The sequence below is a fragment of the Mandrillus leucophaeus genome, unplaced genomic scaffold, assembly GCF_000951045.1.
Source record: "Mandrillus leucophaeus isolate KB7577 unplaced genomic scaffold, Mleu.le_1.0 Scaffold353, whole genome shotgun sequence".
NCBI classification, from domain to species: domain Eukaryota; kingdom Metazoa; phylum Chordata; class Mammalia; order Primates; family Cercopithecidae; genus Mandrillus; species Mandrillus leucophaeus.
This window is the reverse complement of record NW_012103732.1, coordinates 1,719,906-1,745,067: the sequence shown is the minus strand read 5'-3', so window position 1 is coordinate 1,745,067 and position 25,162 is coordinate 1,719,906. Positions and strand designations below refer to the sequence as shown.

Here is a 25,162-nt window from a genome sequence, read left to right as displayed (position 1 = left end):
TCTAAACTTTGTATAATGTAGTCCCAGATTGGTGGACCTCCCAAGCACCCAGCGGAAGCAAGTACAAATTACTTCTGTAGAAAGGTACCTTAATTCTAGGCCTCAAATTATTCCTAGAAATAATTTTCAAGTACACACAATTGGGTAAACAAAGAAACAAAGCCACCAAGAATGAAATTCCGTAGGAATAACAAACAAGACTCACAGATGTCAAACAAGTGTGTGGGTCTTGTAGATTTCAGATACTGGAATAATTAGTTGTGGTAAGCTGTTGAAAACATTAGCTATTACCATCATGTTTACCAACTTGTGAAGTGAACTATGAGAGGATATATTAACCACAGAAGTTAATAGAAGAATACAGACTCCTGAAAATATCTGGCTGTTAGAAACTAAAATGTAGTGTATAATCCTTTATAGAATGTCAATGACTTCATATTTATAATTACATAGTTGTATATTAGCAGTGTTCTAGTTCTTACTGCCTTATCTTTAAGATGATTTTAAATAAAATTATCTTTTGGGATTCAAAAACACATAGCTAATGCTTACTATTGGCAGTGTTACATTATTTTATCACATATCATTACCATAATCTGTATGTGTTCAAAAAGATCTTCCTACTTCTTTGTAGCTCCCACAACATCTAGAACAGTGCAACGATACATGGAGAAAACTCAGTCTAGTATTCGTTGGATGACTAATGGAAAATTTAGCTAATAACAGAACTTTCTTCATTGTATAAATTATCTTTCAGAAGAATAGTGTCGTAGTTTAAAATTATCATATTTACCACATCACAAGTTATTTTATCTTTTTGCTAGAATTTGAAACATTACTTTACCTTTGCATTTCGTTGAGCATACTGTGCAACAACTCGAGACAACAGAGACCAAAGAGCAGGGTCACCAGGGTTGCTAAAGAGATCATCGAAAGTAGCAGGCTTAGAGACAAGTTACTTTAACCACAAAATGTACACGCAACCAACAATTTATTAAGTTTAAAACCTTTTAGACATCTAAAACAAGTTCATATTAATTGTGCATGTTTGGTTGAAAGTATTTTTAGAAAACGTACTTTATATCACTTATATACTCCAACAGTCTTTATGAAAATAAGAAGAAAAAAATCAACAATGGATGATTATAAAGTCATGAGATAATTAAGAAAAGTTAAGGAAATTTAATACACTGTGTTCAAACACAAAGAGATTAAAAATTATAGGATAAGTAATATTGCATGGTAGGAAGATGACTACTAATAAAAATGACATAAGGAATAAGCTTTATATTAAAATAACTTAAAAAAAACCCAGCAGATTGTTAATAAAAATGAACTCTGAAAGGAAAAGAGACTACAGACAAGATACTTTACTGCTAAAAATAAAATATAATAATTAACCACTGCTGCTAATGACAGCTTTCCTTTTTTCAAATTTTGAAGAAATTAATGAATCTTTAAATGGCTGAAAATTACTAAAACCATCAATCTAGATAGTACCAGACAACAGACTAAGAATATTACAAACTTGGGAATTAAGAGCTTTAATAGCAAAACAAAGTTTGGGCCTTAACCTGACTAAGGGCCAAACTTATCAATTGAATTAAAAAAACACAATCCTTATAGGTAAAATAATATATATAGTCAGGTCCTGCGTAAAATTGCATAAAACCAGGGTGTCGTTTTCAAATGTATATTCTTACCTTATTTTATAGTATTAATAAAGTCCAAATGTCAAATGCAATGATATCAAGTATAATTAGGTTCCAAGTTCACAAATACAGAATTTACCTGTGAACAGCTTTAGATACTTGTTTTTGCACTGCCACACTGCGACCTTGGAGTGCATAAATCGCTGATGTAAGAAGGCACCTCTGATAATTACTGTCTTTGTGTTTGGTGTGCTTCAGTAACTCATTAAGTGCTGCTTTTGACAGTGTAGCATCCTGCATTGCCAACCCTAGAGCACACAGGGCTTGAAGGCTTTCTGTGGTTGGTTCCTTTAAGATAGAGCTGTAAATATATTTTAAAATTACCTATTAGTTATGCCTAGAGTAGTTTTTTTTGTTTGTTTGTTTGAGATGGAGTCTTGCTCTGTCGCCCAGGCTGGAGTGCAGTGGCGTGATCTCGGCTCACTGCAAGCTCCGCCTCCTGGGTTCACGCCATTCTCCTGCCTCAGCCTCCAGAGTAGCTGGGACTACAGGCTCCCGCCACCACACCTAGCTAATTTTTTGTATTTTTAGTAGAGACAGGGTTTCACTGTGTTAGCCAGGATGGTCTCGATCTCCTGACCTCGTGATCCGCCCGTCTCGGCCTCCCAAAGTGCTGGGATTACAGACGTGAGCCACCGCGCCCGGCCTATGACTACAGTAGTCTTTATCTGTAACTATTAAAACATTATTTAGTATAAAAAGCAATTTACGTAAAGATTCACCAAACTAAACCCAATTTTAAGATTAATATAAAAGCAAAATTTCTTGGTGTTTAGAGATAGCAATTTCCCTGATTGAAGCAGTTAAAAACATCAATGACTTTTCACAGAGCAACAAAAGCCAAACGTATTTTCTGGTCATTATATCTAAGTGATATGGTTTGGATCTGTGTCCCCGCCCAAATGCCATGTTGAATTGTAATCCCCAGTGTTGGCAGTGGGCCTAGTGGGAGGTGATTGGATCATGAGGCAGAGTTCTCATGAATGGTTTAGCACCATCTCCATTTAGTACTGTATAGTGAATTCTCACGTGATCTAGTTGTTTAAAAGTGTGCAGCGCCTCCCTCTCTCTTCCTCCTGCTCTGGCCACGTAAAACATGCCGGCTTCCCCTTCACTTCCTGTCATGATTATAAGTTTCCTGAGGCCACCCCAGAAGCAATGCTGCCATGCTTCCTGTACAGCCTGCAAAACCTTGAGCCAATTAGACCTCTTTTCTCTGTAAATCACCCAGTCTCAGGTATTTCTTATAGCAGTGTGAGAACTAACAAACACATTAAGTTTTAGAAACAAATATAAATTAGCTTCTTTGAGTTTCACTTCTAGGTAAGTAATTAGCACAATTTTGCTAAAATATTGAGTTCCAATAAAATATTAGAAGGTATAAATAATAAAAAAAACTCTTCAATTAAAATATGATTTTTATCATTCCAAAAAAGCTTTGTCCTATTTGCTCTATGGTATTGAAACTAGCACTTTATATAATAAGTACAAATTGTCTCTATATCCACTATACTCCAAATGAGTATTTTTATAATTTAAGGAGAATTTACATTTTATAGGTAAACATCTAGCATTTTTTTTCTTCTTTCAACTATAATATCTGACTTAGCCTTATGGAGGAAAATCTATTAATGTTTAGGAATCCCAGTTAATTTAAATAAAGAAAATCTTAGCTCTCCACTAACAAACTTATAAGAATTATTATGAATTTTATACTGCAATAAAAATAAAGGAATTTTTTTAAACTTTTTTTTTCTTTACTTAAGTGGTTTTATTTTATGTGCAAATAATGAACAGATCTACTTTCCAAAAACAGGAGCTTTTTAAAAGAAAACCACATAATAACTTTTAAAAGGCACTGGAATTCCTCTGCTTCTAGATCATTGCTAGGCAAGAAAAATAAAGTTTGTTGTACCAGGAATCACAAGTTAGAACTGAGTATTCTCCAAAGTGGAAATTCTAGAGTGTAATGTCACTCCAGGCAAAGACTATTCAGTTCTCATCCCCAAATTACTATCAGAAGGGTTAAACCAGGTCAAAACAGTCCAGCATAATTAGGCTTCATCAAACAATGTCATTATGCTCTTCTAAGATGCAAGTAAACCAAAACAGGAAATACTAAAATCAAAATAATATTTGACACTTCATACAAATTGTTAGTTCTTTGTTGTATCCCTCCTTCTATAACATTAATAAGGGGAATATTTTACTCAAAGAATATTTTATTTTATACATCGCTAGCCATGAATTTTTGCCATTAGTTATTATACAAATGCTGCCTAGTGCCATTATCCAAATGGCATAACCATTTTACGTTCACAATTCACTTCTATAGTTACAAATAGAATTTTCATGATTTACCTAAGTACATCTATCGGTGAAGATTTAACACGGAGATGCAATCTAACATCTGTAATATCTGATGTTGTGTAGATGGCAATGCAGGAAAGATATATTTTAATTACTTTTCATTTAAGTGATCTCATATAAAAAATAAACTAATAATTTAGCAGGTCCAAGTTTTAAACAATGCTCATTGAAATATAACAGAAATATTTATAACATTATAAAATGTCATATATCTACCATTACCTCTTTGGACTATTTTTGGAAGGGGGAAATTAAGAGTTTTATACTTCATTTTGACAAGCAGGTATGAAATCATGAATTTTCTGAGGCAGCTCTGAAGTAAATAGCTTACGTAAAGTATCCATAGTAACTCTTTTTACAGTAAGAGTTAATACATATGTGTCCAAATATGGAAGTATGTCAGTCAGTGTCATGTCTAGCAAATAACCATATGGCTAATGGGTACAACTAAAAAAGCCAAAAAGCAAATAGTAAAATACAAATTTCAATATTGATAACAAAAAAAGAAATTCTAATTTGTGCCTTGCTCAATGGAAAAAAAAAACTACCTAATTTAATACTTATTAATAAACAAAATCTAAATTATGACTGAAATGACTACATTCTAATATTAAGCAAACACGTGCTGAATGCTCAATACCTGTATGTTGTATTTTACCATGTTCTCAGGATTTTACACATGGTTATTTACTATCATAAAGTGTATAAAGTTGGTAACCAGATTTTTTTCCCATAATGAACTAAATCCTGTTCCCCTTAAATCAGTGCCTAGAACACTGCTCAGTTCCCAACATATGAATGCCAAACAACAGCAGTATAGGTTAAGTAACTGAACTTTTCATAGAAAGAAAATCAAACAAAAGAGTGCCAATGGGCAGAGATGGAAGCAGTTGGTAGTGTCAAGCTTGGGTGAAGACACGCAGAAAATCAAAAACAAAGAAAGAAACATAAAAAACAAAAAAACTAGGCTTGGATCCAACAACATAAAACGTAAGGGTAAAGGTTTTCCTTCACATAGGTGAAGGGGAAAAAAAGATTACATTGTTATTTTTTCTCCCACTTCCATTTCCTGTCTTAAGCAGTAACCAAAGACAAATCTAATGACTCTAATATGGGGTTACTTTTGCCCTTGATAACTGCAGTCATCATTAGTATCTATGATTCTTGTCACCAAGCCATTTGCAAATTTAAGTTCTCAAAACATGTTATATATAACCATAGATACATGTTAAAAGGATATAGGCATGTAAAGTGACAGGATTTTCTTTTAAATGGGTTGGTTTTTCCTAACCAGCAAAGAGGAAGAAAAAAAAATTGCTTATTTATTAGACAAGGAAATGACTGTAATGGCACAGGATAAGGCAAAGGCATTACATCAAATAAACGCATGTCAAGTTTATCCTATAGAACTGGTTCTCAACCAGTACCATCTAACCATCTCTATCCCCCCACCTTTGGAGATGGGGTAGTTACAGAGGCAATTTTTTTGTTGTCACAATGACTGAGGGGTGCTAATATTACCACTTAGTAGGTGGGAGGCAAGGATATAAGCTTTTTGCAATGGGAGAATATCTCTGTACCATGAAGATTAGTACCACTCAAAAATGCCAATAAAACACTCATTGAGGCCACTGTTCAATAGCATGCATTAATTACTACTGCTTGTGAAGGAATTAAGGCCAATTTTCTAAACAACTAATCTTCAAGAAGTTATAAAATATTATATAAGTAACCACAAATAACACAGGTTGTTATTTTATTAACTTACTCCAAAAACACAGAAATAATTTTAAGTTTTGTTACTCATTTTTAAAAAGATTCACCTTTAAATGAACCTTTTAACAGGTTATCTTGAAAAGGAAAGAAGAAAACATCTCTTTGGGAATCCAAGAAGCCAAAAAACAAGGCTTCATTACAACTATCTTCATTAAAATTTTAGGATACTACTTATCAAGTGATCAGATTATCTTAAAACAAAAATATGCAACAGAGTATAGGACAGTTTTGAAAGATCCAATAGATCAAGGGCTAAGAATTAAATCACAATCTGTAGCTCCACCTGTGACTATCAATTCAGAACCAGGTGGGCCCAATCCCTTTTGTTCACCCAGAAGTTCCTAAAGCATTAAGAACTTCATTTTACATTGCTCCAAATCTCAACCCAAATATTTAAGTATCTGGTCATGTTAAATGTTGATGTCAACTATACATACCATTTAAATAGCAATGTCTTGGCTACATCCATTTTTCCTTGTTTATATTCAGTTATTGCCAGAGCTGTCAAGATATGCGCTTTGTCTTGCTCTGATTCAACAATAGACAAGGCTCTCTCATAGGCTGTTACATAAAATTGAAAACAAACAAAACAATATAAAAGCCATCCTGATTGATGAAGCATGGGGTTTTTTCTTTCCGAATCCTATTTTTCAGAAAGGTCTAAATACAATTACATCTTTGTATTCTCCTGTTCTCAAGCAGATAGAATAAAACTTTATAATAATCTAACTTGTTTTCAGTGTTCCAAGGTGATTCTCAGGTATCATTAGGATTATTATGTGACAATCTCTAACTTCTACCTTCAGAATCTATACGGGAGTCTAGGTCACTGTCTTTAAGAGCCAAAGCAGAGGCCTGCAGCCACTGAGATATCACCAAAATTCCCACGTGCAGCCAAGCAACTCCATCAAGCAGTAGATACTTAAATGCTCTATACACATGTGGGCTAAGCCCATACATGTGAAAATGCATCATTTAACACATTTGGAGAAATCAAAATCTATTACTAACATGGTTGAGGTCTTCATTTATCAGAAATTAATATCTAAGCAGTGTAGAGCAGTAAACATTTGCTTTCAAATGCTAAGTCACATATTTGTCATAAGTGATCTTGGGTCTCAGGTGCCTCATTTGTATAATAAATACTCAGCTCATAACACTACTATAAAGACTACTCATCATAATAACATTCTAAATGAGGTAACAGATAAAAAGTGCCTAGTATTGCTCCTGACTCCTAGTCAGATTTTAATAAACATTGCAACCCCCACCCCATCTCATTATTACATCTTTCTGTATGTATGTTCATCATGATTAAACTCAACTCCAGAAAAGACGTGTCCTTTAGCTTCAGGGCAATATTCTTACCTTTGCTGCTCTCTTTATAAAGCCCCTTCATGAATAAAGCCAAAGCAAAACCTATGATGTCTTCTAACTCTTCAAGGGGTGTTGACTTAAAAGCCTGGATAGCTTTATCATATTCGCCAATGGAACTAAGAAGTAAAACACAACTTACTTTTAATATCAAAAGTAATTCTGGCATGTATCATCAAAATACAGAGATACAATTACACTAAGTTGGGCAGGGCGCAGTGGCTCACATCTGTAATCCCAGCACTTTGGGAGGCTGAGGGGGGTGGGGCAGCGGGGGCCGGGGGTGGATCACAAGGTCAGGAGTTCAAGACCAGCCCGGTCATCATGGTGAAACCCCATCTCTACTAAAAACACAAAAATTAGCCCGACATGGTGGTGCATGCCTGTAATCCTAGCTGCTCAGGAGGCTGAGGCAGGAGAACTGCTTGAACCCGGTAGGCGGAGGTTGTAGTGAGCCGAGATTGTACCACTGCACTCTAGCCTGAGCAAGACAGAGCAAGACTCGTCGCAAAAAAAATAATAATACTTTACACTAAGTTTCTTCTGATAATTTCATGTGTACTTCCTTTTTTATAGGGGTCTACTAAATTACAAATTGTCTCTCTCTTCTTTTTAACAAACTTTAATTAAAATCCCAAATTATAAAAATAATTTCAAGTTGACTTTTATATGGATCTCTAATTTTTTTAAGCTTAATACTTAATTAAATATTACCCTATGAGTATGGTTCTAGCATCTTTGCTAAGCTTAACAAGTCATAAAATGCCTAGTCAGAATCAAACCTATCTTTTGTATAAACTGTTTATCTGCACAGTTTTCTTTTTTGGAGGACATATAGACACACTAAAATTCCATGAACAAAAGCATTATTCCTTTTTGTGTTTAAGAGGGAGGAGGCCGGGTGCAGCGGCTCACACCTGTAATCCCAGCATGTTGGAAGGCTGAGATGGGCGGGTCACTTGAGGTCAGGAGTTCAAGACCAGCCTAGCCTGGCCAACATGATGAAACCCCGTCTCTACTAAAAAAATACAAAAGTTACCCAGGCGTGGTGGTGGGCGCCTGTAATTCCAACTACTGGAGAGGCTGAGGCAGGAGATTCACTTGAACCCGGGAGGCAGAGGTTGCAATGAGCCGAGATCGAACCATTGCACTCCAGCCTGGGCAACAAAAGAGAAACTCCATCTTAAAAAAAAAAAAAAAAAAAAAAAAAAGAGGGAGGAAAATATAAACTGTAATATATACTAAAGTGCAATACTTATTAATAACAGAAAAATAACTTGTTTTTGCTTAAAGATAAAAGGAATTTGTATAAGCTCAACCGCCATCATCTGAAGAGATTTAAGATTCTTCTTTCTAGTATCCATCACCATAATCTGAATGTTTTTATTTTTAATGTGTTGTGGAAATGTTTTTATAAAATCTTTTTAATCTTTGAGGATATGAATGGAGGCTAAAAATATAGGCAACCTTCACTCATAAATAAGTTTTTAAAAAGTGAAAGAACTTATAAAATCAACACTTAAATTTTGATAAAGGAAAGAGGACTACTTTAGATTGTTTATGGATACATACATATATATTGAAAGTATTTCTTTAAATGAACACTATCTTCTAAGATGTGCGTGCTTTTGTGGAGAAAAGAATGGAACTACGGAAGGCAATGTGGGTGCTTCAATGAATCTACCTGAAATTTTTCTGGAAAAAGTAACCTGAAGGTTGGGCGTGGTGGCTCACACCTGTAATTCCAGCACTTTGGGAGGTCAAGGTGGGTGAATCATGAGGTCAGGAGTTCGAGACCAGCCTGGCCAACATGGTGAGACTCCATCTCTACTAAAAATACAAAAAATTAGCTGGGCGTGGTGGTGGGCACCTGTAATCTCAGCTACTCGGGAGGCTGAGGCAGGAGAATCTCTTAAACCCTGGAGGTGGAGGTTGCAGTGAGTTGAGATCACGCCACTGCACTCTAGCCCAGGCAACAGTGCGAGACTCCATCTCAAAGAAAAAAAAAAGAAAGAAAGGTAACCTGAAACAAGCTGACAGAATTTTAAGCTATAATTTGATTGGTGAGTTTTCATTAAATTATTCTATTACTCACTGCATGTTTGCACATTTCATACATTTCATAAAAGTAAATTTAAAAAAAACAGATAATCTGTTTTCAATTGAAGGTATACATTTTCTTCTAAAATACTTACATTAGTACTTAGATTATATAAAACATCAAAACTAGAAAGAACAGATACTTTATTCCATACAATATATCTGTCCTCTACTTCAACAAAATCTTGGAGCTGACAGCTCTTTCAACTTTTAAATATTTTTTCAACTTTTAAATATTAACAGTTTAAATGACTAAAAGGAGAGGCAGTCAGAACAGTATAATTTTCCAATTCTGGATATTTTTCAAGTACACAGTTATAAAAGAAAATAACCGGCTACCTAAGGTCTACCATGTAGCTCCTTAAAAGATGTGGCACTAATCCTAAAACATCAAAGTATAGTTTTAACAGTGTTTTGCAAACTGCACCATTCAAGTTTAGGGCACTCTAGGATGCTGCCTTAACTTGAATCAAAAACCTTCCTCCTACAATACTTCCATCCTCTGGTGTTAGTTCTACCCTCTAAAACAATTGGTTCTTAATCTTTCTTTCCTTTATTCTTTTTTAGAGTTAGAAGTCTCTGAAAAACTGAGGAAAGATATAGAGCTCCTTCCTCATCCCCAAAAGGTACCCACACAACAATTTTTGTGTACTATTTCAAAGGGGTTACTGGACCCCTAATGTCCATCCTCAGTTTAAGAATATATAGCAAATCAGAATAAATCTAATTCCTCTTCCAATTAACTAGACTTCTACTATTACAGATGGCCACTACCTCTCTTCCAAATGTTCTCATCTCCAGTCAACAAACCACGAGTTCTAAATCTGTTCCATATAAAGCACACCGGGGTTAGTTAGCATTATAGGTACAGGAAACTGTTAACAGAGCCTGTTTCTATGGAAATTATGTATCCTACATGTCCCACTGTTCTGGGAACTAGTCAGCATATCACCAGTTCCATAGCTTTCACCAGAAAAATACAATCAATTGATAGACTTAATGGAGAAAAAAATATGCTTACCATAACAATCTGCCATAATTTCTTATCACAACATTATAAGTATCTTGGTCTTCTGCACTCTGTAACAACAAAATTGCCCTTAAAAAAAAAAAAATCAAGGTGTTTTAATTTATCTCTGTGCAATAGCATTCTGTTACCTTCCTCTTTAGCTGAATCCACAGATATTTGTTCATTTAGTTCTACTAATTCTTTGGTGCTAGTTATAATAGCTTTTTCATATTTTATTAAGTTGGTACAACAAAAGAACTTACAGATATTTAGATTTTAAACTGTTGGGAAAATAATATCTAAATGACCTCTTAGTAAGTGAAATTATTTATTACATTTGAGCTCTAAATATTCCAAAAATCTAAATATGGGAAATAACTATGTCACAGTTTAAAGTTTTGACATATTTGGAGTTCATAGACAACACTCTTGAAACTATTTATATATTAGTAGTTTGAGTTAGGAAGCCAGGAAATTGAATGCTTTCATGCGTCCTTGCTTGTACATACAGAAAAAATATTTAGAGAAAAGTAAGTTGAGGGAAGAGGACTAGTCACTAGAAGTCCCTCAAGGATCGGAATAAATAACCTGCTGATAACGTGTATTTTCTTCTCATGGTCAGTTCCCTATGGGCAGGCAGGGAAATGTCTTAACTACTAAAAAGGGTTGGAGATTTAACAAGATTTTTGGTTTTTATTTTCATTCCCATTTAAAGAGGACCAGCAAGGGAGAAATAGCCAACAAAGACTTTCTATCTCCCTGATGTTGCATGAAAAACAAGAATTTGCTAGAGAAGCCTAAAGACAGTATTACAGAGATGAAAAACTATACCCCTATTTAGATTTATGCCTAATTTGTGGTTTCAACCATCAAATACTTGTTTAAAGCAGAAAACAGCAGTGATGATCAGTCAAGAAAGTGGTACACACACCCAAGTGACTGTGGAGATGCCATTTTAAGCCTAAGGTGCAACCAATGTTAAATTCACAATATCTGCAATAATAACGATATGTCGTTTTTATTTATGTCATTTACATATATGTCATTTGCTATTGCAAAAAAAAATAGCAAACACCCTAGCTGCCTAGTTTTCTCTGTTTAAAAATCTTGCTCACTGTTGCAGTCTGTCATATTTATAGTTTACTGTTAAGTTTGTTGGCTTTGAAAGAAGCAAAATAGTGGTTTTTCATATACATTTATTTTCACATACTTCTTTCCATACACACCTGGAAAAATAACTTCTTGATTACACAAGCTCCGGTACCATCTAGTGATTACTCCTTTGAACTACAGAGAGATCCATAAAAGGATATGGCAAAGCATTCAGGACACCTCAATTATTTTTCACTTGACAAGGCTTCCTGTAAATATTTGTTTAGATTTAGGGCAATAATGTGCCTCAGAGATTAGGCAACCAGGTCTTTTTACTTTTCATCTAGTAGTTGGTCATGAGATCAATAGTTATTTTCTTATCACCTATCCATTAATTTACATAGAAATTTATGTCGATTTCATTTCCTATCACTCTCCAGCTGGTCATTCCATTGTAGCACACTGGCTTTCTTATTCTGTAAATATGCCAAATCTACTCCTCCACTTCTCCACTTCTCTTGCTGTTCCTTCTGCCTAGAATCGTCCTGCCCAGATAAACAAGTGGCTTGTGGCCTCAGTTCACTGAAGTCAGGCCTCAACTGCCTCCTTAGTTAATCTATCCATTCTTAAACTCACCTGAAATGTCACTTCCTGCCCTGCATTCTCTGGCCCTTTACCCTACTTTAATTTTCTTTCTTAGCAATTATTATCATCACAGATGTTTATTAGCTCATCATGTCTCTTCAGCCACAGAACACACGTTCCATGAGAACAGGGCCTTTGTCTTTTTTAATTGACTGCAAAACAGCCAGTGCCAAGAACACTGCTTGGCACACAGTAGTCAACAAATATTTATTAAATGAATAAATACATAGTAGATATTAAAGTCATTCAAACAAACACATCACAATGTTCTTATTTCTTGTCTCACTGAACACATTTTCAAATCTAATAAAGTTAGATAAGTTCTTAAAAGACAGAGTTTTCTAAAAATCTGATAAGTTTTTTGTTTTGTTTCTTCTTTCTTTTCCATTGATTTCTCTCTCTCAATTTCTCCATCCCACCTCCTTAAGATGAGCAACAAAAACCAAAATATAGCTGAAAATTTGGGATCACATCTTTTCACCTTCTAAGATGTAATAATAGTATACAAGGAAACATCAGGAAAGGAGTCAAAACAATTATTTAGTACCTTCTTCCTGAGAATGAAACTAACATTTGAAAAGCTAACTGATAAACAATGATTGCATTGCAACTGATGTAGAACTTTGTTCCTTAGTTCCGCTAAAACCAGGTCCTTGTCACACAAGCAGGAAAAGTTAGGCATGCAGACACACTGAAGGGTGAGGGCAACGGATTTATTGGGTGAAAAGGAAAAAAGAAAAAAACCTCTTAGCAAAGCGAGAGAGGTTCCTGCTAACAGACCCCTGTCTCACAGATTGATTCCAGGCCACACACACAAGAAATGAAGAGGCCAGGTTCCTCTTTGCCTGCAAATGGCATGAACTCCCCCAGGCTTCACCCCGTTCTCCCAATGCAGAGGCCAGTCAGAGATTCTCCAGGAACCCCTCCCCTCATCTTCCTCCTGCATCTATCACAATTAAATGTAGTTTACCTTTGGTATGAATTTGCTGCTTCCTTTTTGAGTTGCAGATGTTCGTTTAAGTAACCCAACATTGTGAAAGCTGGAGCATAATTCTGAATTCTTTCTAGAAAATGAGAAATATCTTCATTTTTACATATGCATACTGATGGCATTAACAAAATATTAGTTTTAATTTTTCAGTATCTTAAATACCAGATTACCTCTTGAGATCACTCACACTGTTAAGAATAGTGGCCTGATTTTATCTTGAATATAATATGGCAGTAAAAACTTTATTAACTCTTCTAATCACTGAATAATGTTTAATAGTTATATTTGATTTTAGTTGTATTAGCTTTAGTTGTATTTTAGAATTTAAACATTTTTATGCCCAAAGGTATCATAACTTGAAATTACAGTTCTTGTTAAAACCAGTCATGAGATTTATAAAGAAATTCAGTTCTTTGGCTAATTACTTAAGCCTTCCTATGATTAAATTAAGCAATAATTTCTCTTGGTGGTTCTGTTCCAACACATATGTATTTAAAAAAAAATAACAAAGTCAGTATTGTACACTAGAAACAGAAGGTAAGTTTAGTACTTTCAGTGCAGTATTTTGAAATTTGAATGTCAAAAAACATCATGTATCTGAAACCACCATTTCAAAATTATAACTGAAACAGTGACAGAAATCTGACCTAACTCTATCTTGCTTCTAACCTCCATGCTGTCCTCATTCATTCCTGGGTGTAGGCTAAACTAAAAATAGGAGGAACTTGGTTTATAGTTTATAGATAGAAACAAAGATGACAACAGCCCTTTCCCAAAACAAACTCCTTGCCTGGGGACTAGACCTGCCTTTGCAGGACCAACGAATTAGTCAAAAGATTAATTATGGTTTAGGAGTCCTGCAGCTGGAGGCTACAAGATTCTGACCCTCCCCAAATTGCTCCTGGGGATAACATCACTATTCAGAGCCTGCACTTGATGGATCAGCTGGCATTACCCAGATTGATAAACTGGCTCATCTGATCTTGTGGCCCCCACCCAGGAACTGACCCTGTGCAAGAAGACAGCTTCAAATCCCTATGATTTCATCTCCGACGCAACCAGTCAGCACTTCCAACTCAGGGCCTGTCCACCACCATCCACCAAATTATTCTCAAACATGCTGATCCCCAAATGCTTACTCGGGGAGACTGATTTCGGTAATAATAAAACTCTAGTCCTCCGCACAGCCGGCTCTGCATTAATTACTCTTTTTCTATTGCAATTCCCCTGTCTTGATGAATTGGCTCTGTCTATGCAGCGGGCAAAGTGAACCCGTTGGGTGATTACCTATCAAAGAAGGTGAAATGTAGAAAAAGAAACATATCTGATATAATCTACTTAAAAGTAGTAGTGGAAAGTAAGCCTTCAAATCCTTTAGATTATTTAACAAAGTACACCGTAACCATATCTTATGATTGTTAGGTTCTGAGATCAACAACTAAGGTTAAAATCATATAGTCAAAGTTATTCTTGAAAAATCCTTCAAGTCACAACAGAAAGAGTCAACAAAACTGAGTCAAAATAAGCATGAGGGCCAGGCACAGTGACTCACACCTGTAATCCCAGCACTTTGGGAGGCTGAGGCAGGTGGATCACGAGGTCAGGAGATTGAAACCATCCTGGCTAACATGATGAAACCCCGTCTCTACAAAAAATACAAAAAATTAGCCGAGCATGGTGGCACGCACCTGTAATCCCAGCTAAACGGGAGGCTGAGGCGGGAGAATGGCTTGAACCTGGGAGGCGGAGGTTGCAATGAGCCGAGATTGTGTCATTGCACTCCAGCCTGGGTGACAGAGTGAGACTCCGTCTCAAAAAAATAAATAAATAAAAAATGAGCATGAGGAGATCCATGCATTCACATGCCACACCCACCCTAAGGCAAACCTACCCTAAGTGCTGATGTTTGTAAATTAATTGCCTAGTCTACTGCCTCAAGCTAAATGCATGCAGAGTGCCACAATCCCCACAATATCTACAGTGAGGCATTTTCTCTCCTGTTTTTCACAATTCGTCCGATTCTTTATATTATTTGATTGTCAATATTTACTGTTTTCAGTATTCCTGCTTAAACTCCTTGCTTCTTTATTAGTATTTTGTCAAAAGTTAATGAAACTAACATTTTCTTGAGCATCTAGGATATGCCAGGCACTCTGCATAACATTTTGTACAAATCACCTTATTTAAACACTAAGCAATAAATACTTTCCTGTTGAGAATTTTGGTAGCATGCCCAAGGTTTCAATCAAGGCTACTAATTGGTGGAGTAGAGATTAATAACCAAAACCAATGGTAGTTTTATTTTAAAAGACAAGAAATTATTACAATAGATGGTTAATAAAACTTCATCACTCTGTCAACTTCCTAAACCTAAACGTATTTTTCCAATATCTTCAAGAAAAATCAGGTGTTAAGTGGGGAAGCTAGTCACTGGATTTGGTCCTTCATTTATATTATCTCACCTAGTTCTCACAACTCTTCAATCCAGGTATTATTGTATCCACTATCCAAGCAGCAAATAGAAGTTAAGGGAGGTAAAACACTTGGCCTAGGACTGCAGAGAAAGTAAAAAGCAAAGCTAGAACAGCAGCAACTGTTCTAGTGTATAGTGTATAGTGGACAGTGTATTAATACACTCCACTATAATACACTCTCCACTATAATAAGGAAATTACTTTTATCTTGCATCATTAGGTAACAATTATCTTTCTTCAGAAGCCTTTAGTAAAGTTTACAAAGTAAAGACTGCTTCGCCACTGCAAAGAGAAGGCAAATTCATGTCTTAAAGAACACCAATATTTAATTTGAAATGAATTAAATTAAAAAATTTTACTTTTAAAAATTAAATTATTTCAATAGTTATTCAAATATCTTGCTATTATATAACAGGTAACTTACCTACGTATTTATTCAAAACAACTTGTGCTGCTGGAATAGCATTCATCTGGAGGATGTTGTACTGGTACAGCTCTGTTTCTCTGTTGCTTTTATCTTGTAATGTTGTGCAGACCCAATATGCATAACCTAAAGCTCCTTCAGTCTTTAAAAAGCCAATGTTAACAAGCAGACATAGAATAATAAATATGTCAATAAAAATTATAATAAATAAAACAATGCACTTCAATACAATAAATATCCTAGAACACATCTCAGTGTTCTTTAAGTCAACTGTTAAAAGTACCTTTAAATGAAGAGTCTCTATGATAAAACACAGCAAAGAACATATTGAAATTACTTGTTCCAATCCTAACTAGAAGAATGAAAGAGGATAAAATGCAGAAAACAGAGCCTCGCCTGATGGGTTGGCTTTCCCCTCCTCAGCACCATTGCCAAAGGTCAAATCAAAAAAAAAAAAGAATTCTAAAACATTTTCATAAATACTCTAGAAATGTCTACCATGCCTACTCCTTATCTCATGTCTATCTTTTTCCTCGAGTCTCAGTTTCTATTTTATTAATATATGACTGCTACTATATCTATTAAATCTCAATGTCATGTCATTTCTTCACCAGCTCCTGAAAGTTGGAGAAAAAAGAAAAATGGTAGTTCTTTAATTCAAGACAACTGTTTCTAAGAAAGAATAAATAATTAAAACAACTGATGTCATTAACATCTAATACCACTATCTATTCATTTTCTTTTTCCTTTTCTTAGAGACAGAATCTTGCTCTGTTGCCCAGGCTGGAGTGAGATGGCATGATCATAGCTCACTGTATCCTGAAACTCGAGGACTCAAGCAATCCTCCTGCCTCAGCCTCCTGAGTAGCTAGGGCTACAGGTATACACCATCATACCTGGCTAATTTTTAAATTTTTTTTTTTTTAAGACAGGGTCTTGCTATGTTGTCCAGGCTGGCCTCAACCAATCCTCCTGCCTTGGCATCCCAAATCACTGGGATTACAGGCGTAAGCCACTATGCCTAGCCCAATATCTATTCATTCTCTTAACAAGGATAATACTTTTCTCATTAATGAATACTCAAGAAGAATGTTCAGATTCTTACATGCATATTTAGTTCTGTAGTGTGCCTGAAGAGATCCATAGTGTCGTAACTTCCAACTGCCTCAGCAATAAGAGCCTACAAAAGGAAAAAAACAGACTCTTAATGTGTTTAAAAGAAAATAACAATAATAATAAAAAATAAAACTGTCTAGAAGAACCAAAGGTTTACTAGCAGAGCTTAAAAGCAAAGTTAACCAAAGTTTTTCACTTCTATTGTTATTATTTTAACTAAATTTCCAGTTACCTGCTAAAATAAATTATTTTTAAAACCAAAAATACTTTTAAAATTTAAAAAAAGTGATTCTGATAATCATCTAAGATCTACTGACCTAGAGCAGTACTACGCGAAGTGAGGTCCCTTGGACCAGCCTCACAATCATCACTTGGGAGCAGTTAGAATGCAAATTCTTGGGCTCCCTGGGTTCAATGGTTGACATAGAGGTTAGCATAGCAATGCCTCTGCTCCCAGATGCTACCACAGTGAATGGGAACAGGAGTTTGCCTTTCGAGCTCTGCTTGCTTCACCAATTAACTAGAATTAGGCCCAAGAGTCTAAAATACAATAAAAGATCTCTAAACCCTGATTAATAATTTTCTAATATGGGTGATGCTCCTACTCTCTGAACCAAAGCAACTGACTGTTTACTAATTCATTATAATTCCTCAACCAGGTAAGAACTTTGAGGCCACTCAGTCTAATCTCCTTCTTTTTCAGGTGAGAAAATTAAAATCCAGAAAAGTGATATGCTAAGGTAAAAAAAGAAAAAAAATCAGTAGGTAACAGACTCAGACTAGTAACAAAGTATCCTGATTCCTATTTGGCATTACAAAAATCTAAATTTTGGGGGAGGAGAGAATACTCATAAACAAGTGACAAATCAAATATGAAGATTTTATAGAAACCTAATACTCAAAATGATCTTTGTAAATGTGCATTTTCTTTGTACATGAGAGTTACACAATACAGTTATGGGTTTATTTTTTAGGCACAGTAATGTCAGACTGGTAAGTGTTCAGAGGCCCCCCCAAATCAGAGTTAAATCCTTACAAGCTATGTGGCCTTAGGAATGACACTTAGGATCTCTGACTTTCCATTTCCACAACTATAAAGAGAGTATAACATTAACCATATTTCAAAGAATTGATGACAGATTAACTGAAATAGTGTATACAAAGAGCTAAGCATAGTGACTGGCACAAAGTAAGTCCTCAAATGCTATCCGTTACCATTATTATCACTATTATGTATATCAGTCAGTTACTTATATCAACAAGCTTATTAGTAACTATATGTTATATATCTTACTTGTCCAATCCAGCACATTAAATAAGATGGATCAAGGGACTGGGCCATTTTGAAAGCTTCATGAGCTTGCTAGGAAAAAAAGGCAAAAAATATTACAGCAAGTCATTTTATAAACTTATTAAACCGCTTATGTTTAAAAAGCATAAAATAATAAGTCAAACCTCTCATCATAAATATGTATGAACATAAAACTTCACTGTTTAAGCATAATTAGCAATGCTTAAAGCAGTGTTTTAACTGCACAGTTCTAGAACTCCTAGGTGCAACAGATTTCTCCCCAGGTTAGGAGTTCTGAACCCCAGCAAAAGGGGGTTCTACCTTGTAGTCTGCAGAACTTTTAACCAACCAATCAAGTGCCCATTAGCTAGCCATAGGTTTGAAGGCAATGATTAAATAAGGCTATCTATTCCCCTTTCTTTTAGCTTAACTGGGAGGATAAGAACTCACAACTAATGAAGTCCTAACCAATGAAGTCCCAGACATGTATTATACTGCTACTAGAGAAGGAGTGATCAACAACATAATTCTGCATTAAGCAATGAGGAAACTTCAAAAATGTGTAACTTGGACACATTAACTTTGATGCTTTTTTTTTCTGCCACAAAAAATAACTTTTTATTACATACTGCTTTATACTATTTTCTCAATAATCTATGTATGTCAGGAAACAGTCTTATTTTTCCTGTTTTTAAAAAGTAAGCTCACGGGTAACAACTATCCCATGCTACAATAAAACCACATCCATAGCTTACTAAGACATTGTTTTATTTAAATTTTTTAAAAAATCTTATTTAATTTTTTTAAAATGTATTTTAAAATCCAAATTAATATTTTATTTAATCTATTTACAATTTTCTAAATCCAGTCTTTTTTGCAGTGACTTGATGTATCCTTGAGAATATTGTGAAAGCTTTTTGGAATGAGACTCAATATACTGGCTGAAACACAAAACAGTTCAGACGTGGTATTACCTATAGATTTGTGGAAACTTTCCAAACATGACCTATAAACATGCTCCCAATCACTTTAGTTGTAATTGCCTAATGAATAATTGCTCAAGTATGACAAATTACACTTGCTATTTAAAGAGATTAACATCTACTAAAGCCAAAATGTGAAGTACCCAAGCAAAGGTTAAATTTAAGCTTCTAGAGATTACTGTCTCCCTTGCGCTTATCCACTCCACCTCCAACACTATCTACACAGGACTTCTCTTACATGTGTACAGATAAAAAAAATGCCAGATTGATTCAGAATAGAACTGTCTTAATCTCTAAATGAAAAACTAACATAATCATAAAACCACAAGTTTCTTGAAGGTCATAAAAAGGAAAATAAATCTTACACATTAATTATTCAACATAAATTGAATATCATCAATTAACTAGCATACTGGAGAGCATACTGGCTAGATAACGATATGCAAAAACATTTCTCCACAAGAAGCTGAGCTATTGAGGAGATAATAATATAGAAAATATTTTTTATTTTAAATATGACAGGCAACATATTTACCTCAATATTTTCATTTGTGAGGTATAACACTCCCAAGTTGGTCCATGCAACAGCATTCTAAAAAACATACATTTTTTTTCTTAAAATATGCCTCTTGTCTACTTGAAAGTCTCAGAAAATTAGTAATACTAAATTTTGAAGTTATTTTTTATAGACGCATAGAATACTCACAATTTGTTCTGACTGGATTGATTTGATGAAACAGTGCTGAGCAAGGGCATAATTTCCAATACCTGAAAAATACAGAACTTGATGAAACTGAACTTTGTTTGAAATACACAATCTTCTAAAAATATTGAAGTGTTACTCAATTCTCACCACTGTAACATGCAACCACACCAAGAGCATTCCAGTATAAGTGATTATTACTGTCGAGTCTCACTGCTTTTTTCAGACACTGAAAAGAAGTTAAATTAGATTAATTTTTATTTCTTGGAATAGCATCATGTATATCAAGATATATGTGGTTTTATGTGAAAACACTATTTACTTCAAAACATCTTTGAGAAAAGCATTTAGCTTTTTAAAAAGTTTACAAAAAATTTATATAAACCATACATGTAAAGATTTCTCCAGCAACTCCTTAAGATCATTCATGTTGCTGCCTGTTTCTGCTAGATGTTTTGCTTGGCGATAATAATTAATTCCAAGATCACACCATGTATGAGACGTAGACATCAGTTTTAATGCACGACCATAACACCTATGGGAATACAAAAGTGAATGTTATGGTTTTTGTTATAATGCCTTAATTCAATTCAAATGTTATTAACTGGCAATCTTTGCAAATTACCTTCCTCCAAGGTGGAGGAGCTCATTTTTCTTTAATACTTGTTTTCCTTCTTTCTGACCTAGAAGGACTCCTAAAACATGAACATTCACTTTAGATGGTGAGACAGCATACAGACAGGTACAAGCATCCCCAGCTAGCTTCCAGAGGCAGGACACATCAGCTCGATGCTGTAGAGCACTAAAAAAAGAAACAGTGTGATTCTTATAAATTATTTATAAAAAGTATGAAGTTTATCTCCCTGATTATTACTTAAAACAGAAAAACTGTACACTAAGCACTGCAAATGCTTTACTAATCTCCTCCTAACTGAATTATATCATACCACCTCCCTAATAGGAAGGGAAGAAGAAAAGGAGAAAGGGAGGGAGGAAGGGATTACTTTAAGTGCCAGAAATTTTGTGGACACTTTTTTTTTGTTACTCTTCACCATTTTTATTAGAAGTAGCAGCAATCACACAAATAAATAAATAAGTTTTCCAGGACCAATTTTCTTTTAATATTAAAATGTTAAAACTATGCTTTTTGTGTTTAAGCAATGACCAAGGCAGTAAAGTTCGTAACTCTCTTACAACTGACCATTGTAAACTCAGGTTTTTGCTTTTAGATCTTCTCTCATGCTGTGTAGTTTTGACTACGTCCCCACAAAGTTCATGAGTTGAGAACTCAATCTCCAGGGCAACAAAGTTGAGAAGTAGGACCTTTAAGAGGTGATTATGTCATGAGGGCTCTGCCCCCCAAATGGATTAGTACTGTTATTGTAAGAATGGGTTAGTTGTCACAGGAGTGAGCTCCTGATAAAAGGGTAGGTTCAGTTCCATTTTTTTTTCTCTTGCATTCTGCCCTTCTGCCGTAGGATGACCCTCACCAAGATGCCAGCACCACGCTCCTGGACTTATCAGCCTCCAGAACCAAGTCAAATAAACTTCTATTCTTTGTAAATTAACCAGTCTGTGGTATTGTTATGGCAGCAAAAAAATCAATGAAGACACCTCAAATAAAATGTACCAAATATATTTGGTAAGATCTGAAAGATTTTTATAAATTTTATTTTTTAATTGGCATAACTATATATATTCATGGGGTACAGAGATTTTTTGATACATATAATGTATCGTGATCATATCAGGGTAATCAGCATATTAATAATCTCAAACATTTATCATTTCTTTGTGTTAGGAATGTTCACTATCCTTCTAGCTATTTGAAACTATATATTATTGTTAACTACAGTCATCCTACAGTGCTACAGAACACTAGAACTTACTCCTTGTATCTAGCCATAATTTTGTGTCCTTTAACAAATGCTACCCATATATCCCTTTCCCCTACCCTTCCCAGCTTCTAATATCCTCTGTTCTACTTTTTACTTCTATGAGATCAATTTCTTTTTTTAGCTTCCACATATGAGTAAGCACATATGGTGCTTAACTTTCTGTTCCTGGCTTATTTCATTTAACATGATGTCCTCCAGTTCTATCCAAGTTGCCTTAAATGATAGAATTTCATTCTTTTTTTATGGCTGAATAGTATTCCATTGTATATAAATACCACATTTTCTTTATCCATTCATCTGTTGTTGACTATCTAGGTTGATTCCATATCTTGACTATTGTGAATAGTGCTGCAATTAACATGAGGGTACAGATGTCTCTTTGATATAATGATTTTCTTTCCTTTGGATAAGTTCCCAGTAGTGGGATTGCTGGATCATATGGTCGTTCTACTTGCAGTTTTTTGAGAAAACTCCATACAGTTCTCCACAGTGGCTATACTAGTTTGCATTCCCATAAACCACATGAGTTCCCTCTCCTCCACATCCTTGCCAGCCTTTATTTTTTGTCTTTTGAAAAACAGACATCCTAACTGGGGTGAGATGATACCTTAGTGTGGTTTTGATTTGCATTTTCCTGATGATTGGTGATGTTGAACATTAATACCCTGAGACCAAAAAAAAAACAAAAAACAAAAATCTAAACATGAAAATCTGAAGAACTACATTTATTGAAACAAGAGCAGACTGAATGAACAAGCTCAAAAAGCAAAGAGAAATATTAATTATGGTGACAGAGGGCAATTCCTTTTAGAATGAGAAAAACTTCAGCTATACATTTCTCTTCATTTTTCTCTTCTCAAGATCTTATAAATAAAACATGGCAAGTTCATTTAAGCCAAGTCTCAATAATCAGCTATCACAAGCTGCTATGTTACTGGCAGATGGATAAGCAGATGGAACATTTTTCATAGCCTTTTCTACTCATAGAGTCCAGCCAAAAATCATTTTCCAATGTCTTCCTAAGAAATAATATTAATTATTGTGGTCATGACTAAAAGCCTACTGAGAATCAGAAGGAAAGGCAATACAATTTGGAGTTCCTTTGCCTAAATATCTTAGCAAAATTTCTAAGATTGACAGCAAAAAATGAAAAAAGAGGGGAAAAGTAAAACAGAGGCAATTTTAACAGCCTAAATTCTTATTTTAAGTTCAATAAAAATAAAATATCTATAAATTGAAGTAACTTACATCACTCTTACACAATAATTGTGATAGTATTAACGCCTTGTAATTCTAGAAGTAAATACACATTTGGAGATAATAATTGTTTTATATGCCACCTTCCAATGGGTTATGTTACATGTTATCCAGAATAACATACCCTAGGCTCAGAAAGGACGTATTTACAGCTAAGGTACTGTCACCCAAAGGTTCACATTTACTCTTAAATACCAGTTCAAATAAAGCATGCCCTTTACACAGTAACCTTCTCTTTAGAAAGAACTATATTATGTGAGACTTGAAAAGAAGGAATAAAATTCAGTGAGATAAAAAAGGGTTAGTTTTCATTTCATATTTGGTTCATATGAAAAGCAATCCTGGAACAACCAATAAATAGAAGACAGAGGAGAAACCAAGCAGGAAAGTAGGGAAAGTAGAAGATGTTTAAGAGTTACAAAAAATTCAAATGTACATCTAACTTGTGGACTTTTGGAAGTCATCTACCACATGTAACACTTTTTCTGACCTAACGAATGAATTCACACTTCTATAAAATGCCAAATGTACTCGAAATTTTCTGATTCCTTTCTTGTTATTAGACACATCACTTTTTTCCTTCACAGTTTCTCTTCAGAAGCAATCGGATTGTCATTTCCCCTTACCTTCAATACCTACTAATAATCCTACAATTGGCTCTTACCATTGAATGTAAAGTGTATTGAGCACCTACAGCCCTATTTCCCAATTGGTTCCAATTAAAGATACTCATTTCCAGGCCTACTGAAAGAGAACACTAACACATGGTGTCAGAGCTGCTGTTCCACAAGCAGACTGCTCCTTCCTTCCTATTCTTTCCTATGCATCTAGGATGCCAGCCACTACTAAGATCAGAAGAAATTACATCTGTTTCCCCAAGTGCAAAATTAATACAACATGTATGTTACAGAATGAATTGGCTTGTCTGTTATTCTTTATGTTTGACATTCTGAGTAATTGCTCTATCTAGCAGAATACATAAAATGATCTTCTAAATTTGGCTTCATTATAATATTACAAAAATAAACAATAAATAATAAGAATAATACGAACCAAGTAAAATATTCCAGTGCTTTTTCTATGTAGTCTACAGCTTTTCCATCAAGATAATCAACTAGAGCTTCTTTTGCCATCATAAGATGGCATTCACCCAAACCTAAAATCAGGTAAGTTTGTCACTGTTACTAAAACACATAAAACAAACACTTAAAATGAACGTCAAATAAATTTATTGGTGTTATTTTAAAGCACTTTCCAGAAAATAAAACGTAATGGTATGTTATAAAATTATCTTAAAGCATGATCCTACATTGATTCAATAAGAAATTCAAATGAAAGAGTTCTGTTGGAGTAAACATGCACTAGAAGTTATTAAAAAGTTATCTACGGAACCCAAGAATTTCCTTGTCTTTGGGCAAGTTACTTACCTGGTAAAACTTTGGCTACAAAAGTGCGGATATTATCTGTATGTTACTCTCCATCATATTACTACTTATTAACTATTGTGAAACAAGATATGATCTTTTTATATTAAAATCTGTATAGCAAGCTATACTATAAGAATTAAATGATATAGTGATTTCCTAAAGTGCCTAGTAAAGATTTCATAAATATGAGTTCTCCTTCTCTTGAGGAAAGAGTTTTACAAAATTAAAAAAAAAGTTTCAAGCCCTAAGTTATTTGTCACTTATAATATACTATTTACACTATTTATGTGCTCACTTCAGCAGCACATATACCAAAACTTGAATGATAAAAAGAAGATTAGCATGGCTACTGAGCAAGGATGACACAAAAATTCGTAAAGTGTTCCTTAAAAAAAAAAAAAAAAAGTTTCTTTAAAAAAAAGAAGGAGGAAATGGAGGAGAGTAAGTACATATAATGAGCTCCCAGGTTTTTAATACAATCATTAAAAATGTAGGTTACATATGGATGGTGGTATTTTAT

The 25,162-nt window shown here is 34.6% G+C and overlaps 1 protein-coding gene across 1 annotated transcript in view; it reads right to left on the bottom strand.

Annotated features, from left to right (window-relative positions):
* TTC37 (tetratricopeptide repeat domain 37) overlaps nt 1-25,162 on the bottom strand; it is a 91,339-nt gene that overhangs the window by 32,363 nt on the left and 33,814 nt on the right. Inside the window, exons 20-34 of the mRNA XM_011989439.1 lie at nt 24,269-24,371; nt 20,686-20,862; nt 20,451-20,595; nt 20,211-20,289; nt 20,064-20,125; nt 19,893-19,949; nt 18,378-18,446; nt 17,073-17,147; nt 15,968-16,109; nt 13,049-13,142; nt 10,354-10,431; nt 7,227-7,351; nt 6,296-6,419; nt 1,792-2,013; nt 845-917 (exon numbers count right to left, since the gene is read on the bottom strand). Coding sequence (XP_011844829.1) covers nt 845-917; nt 1,792-2,013; nt 6,296-6,419; nt 7,227-7,351; nt 10,354-10,431; nt 13,049-13,142; nt 15,968-16,109; nt 17,073-17,147; nt 18,378-18,446; nt 19,893-19,949; nt 20,064-20,125; nt 20,211-20,289; nt 20,451-20,595; nt 20,686-20,862; nt 24,269-24,371 — 1,625 coding nt within the window. The remainder of the gene's footprint in view (nt 1-844; nt 918-1,791; nt 2,014-6,295; nt 6,420-7,226; nt 7,352-10,353; nt 10,432-13,048; nt 13,143-15,967; nt 16,110-17,072; nt 17,148-18,377; nt 18,447-19,892; nt 19,950-20,063; nt 20,126-20,210; nt 20,290-20,450; nt 20,596-20,685; nt 20,863-24,268; nt 24,372-25,162) is intronic.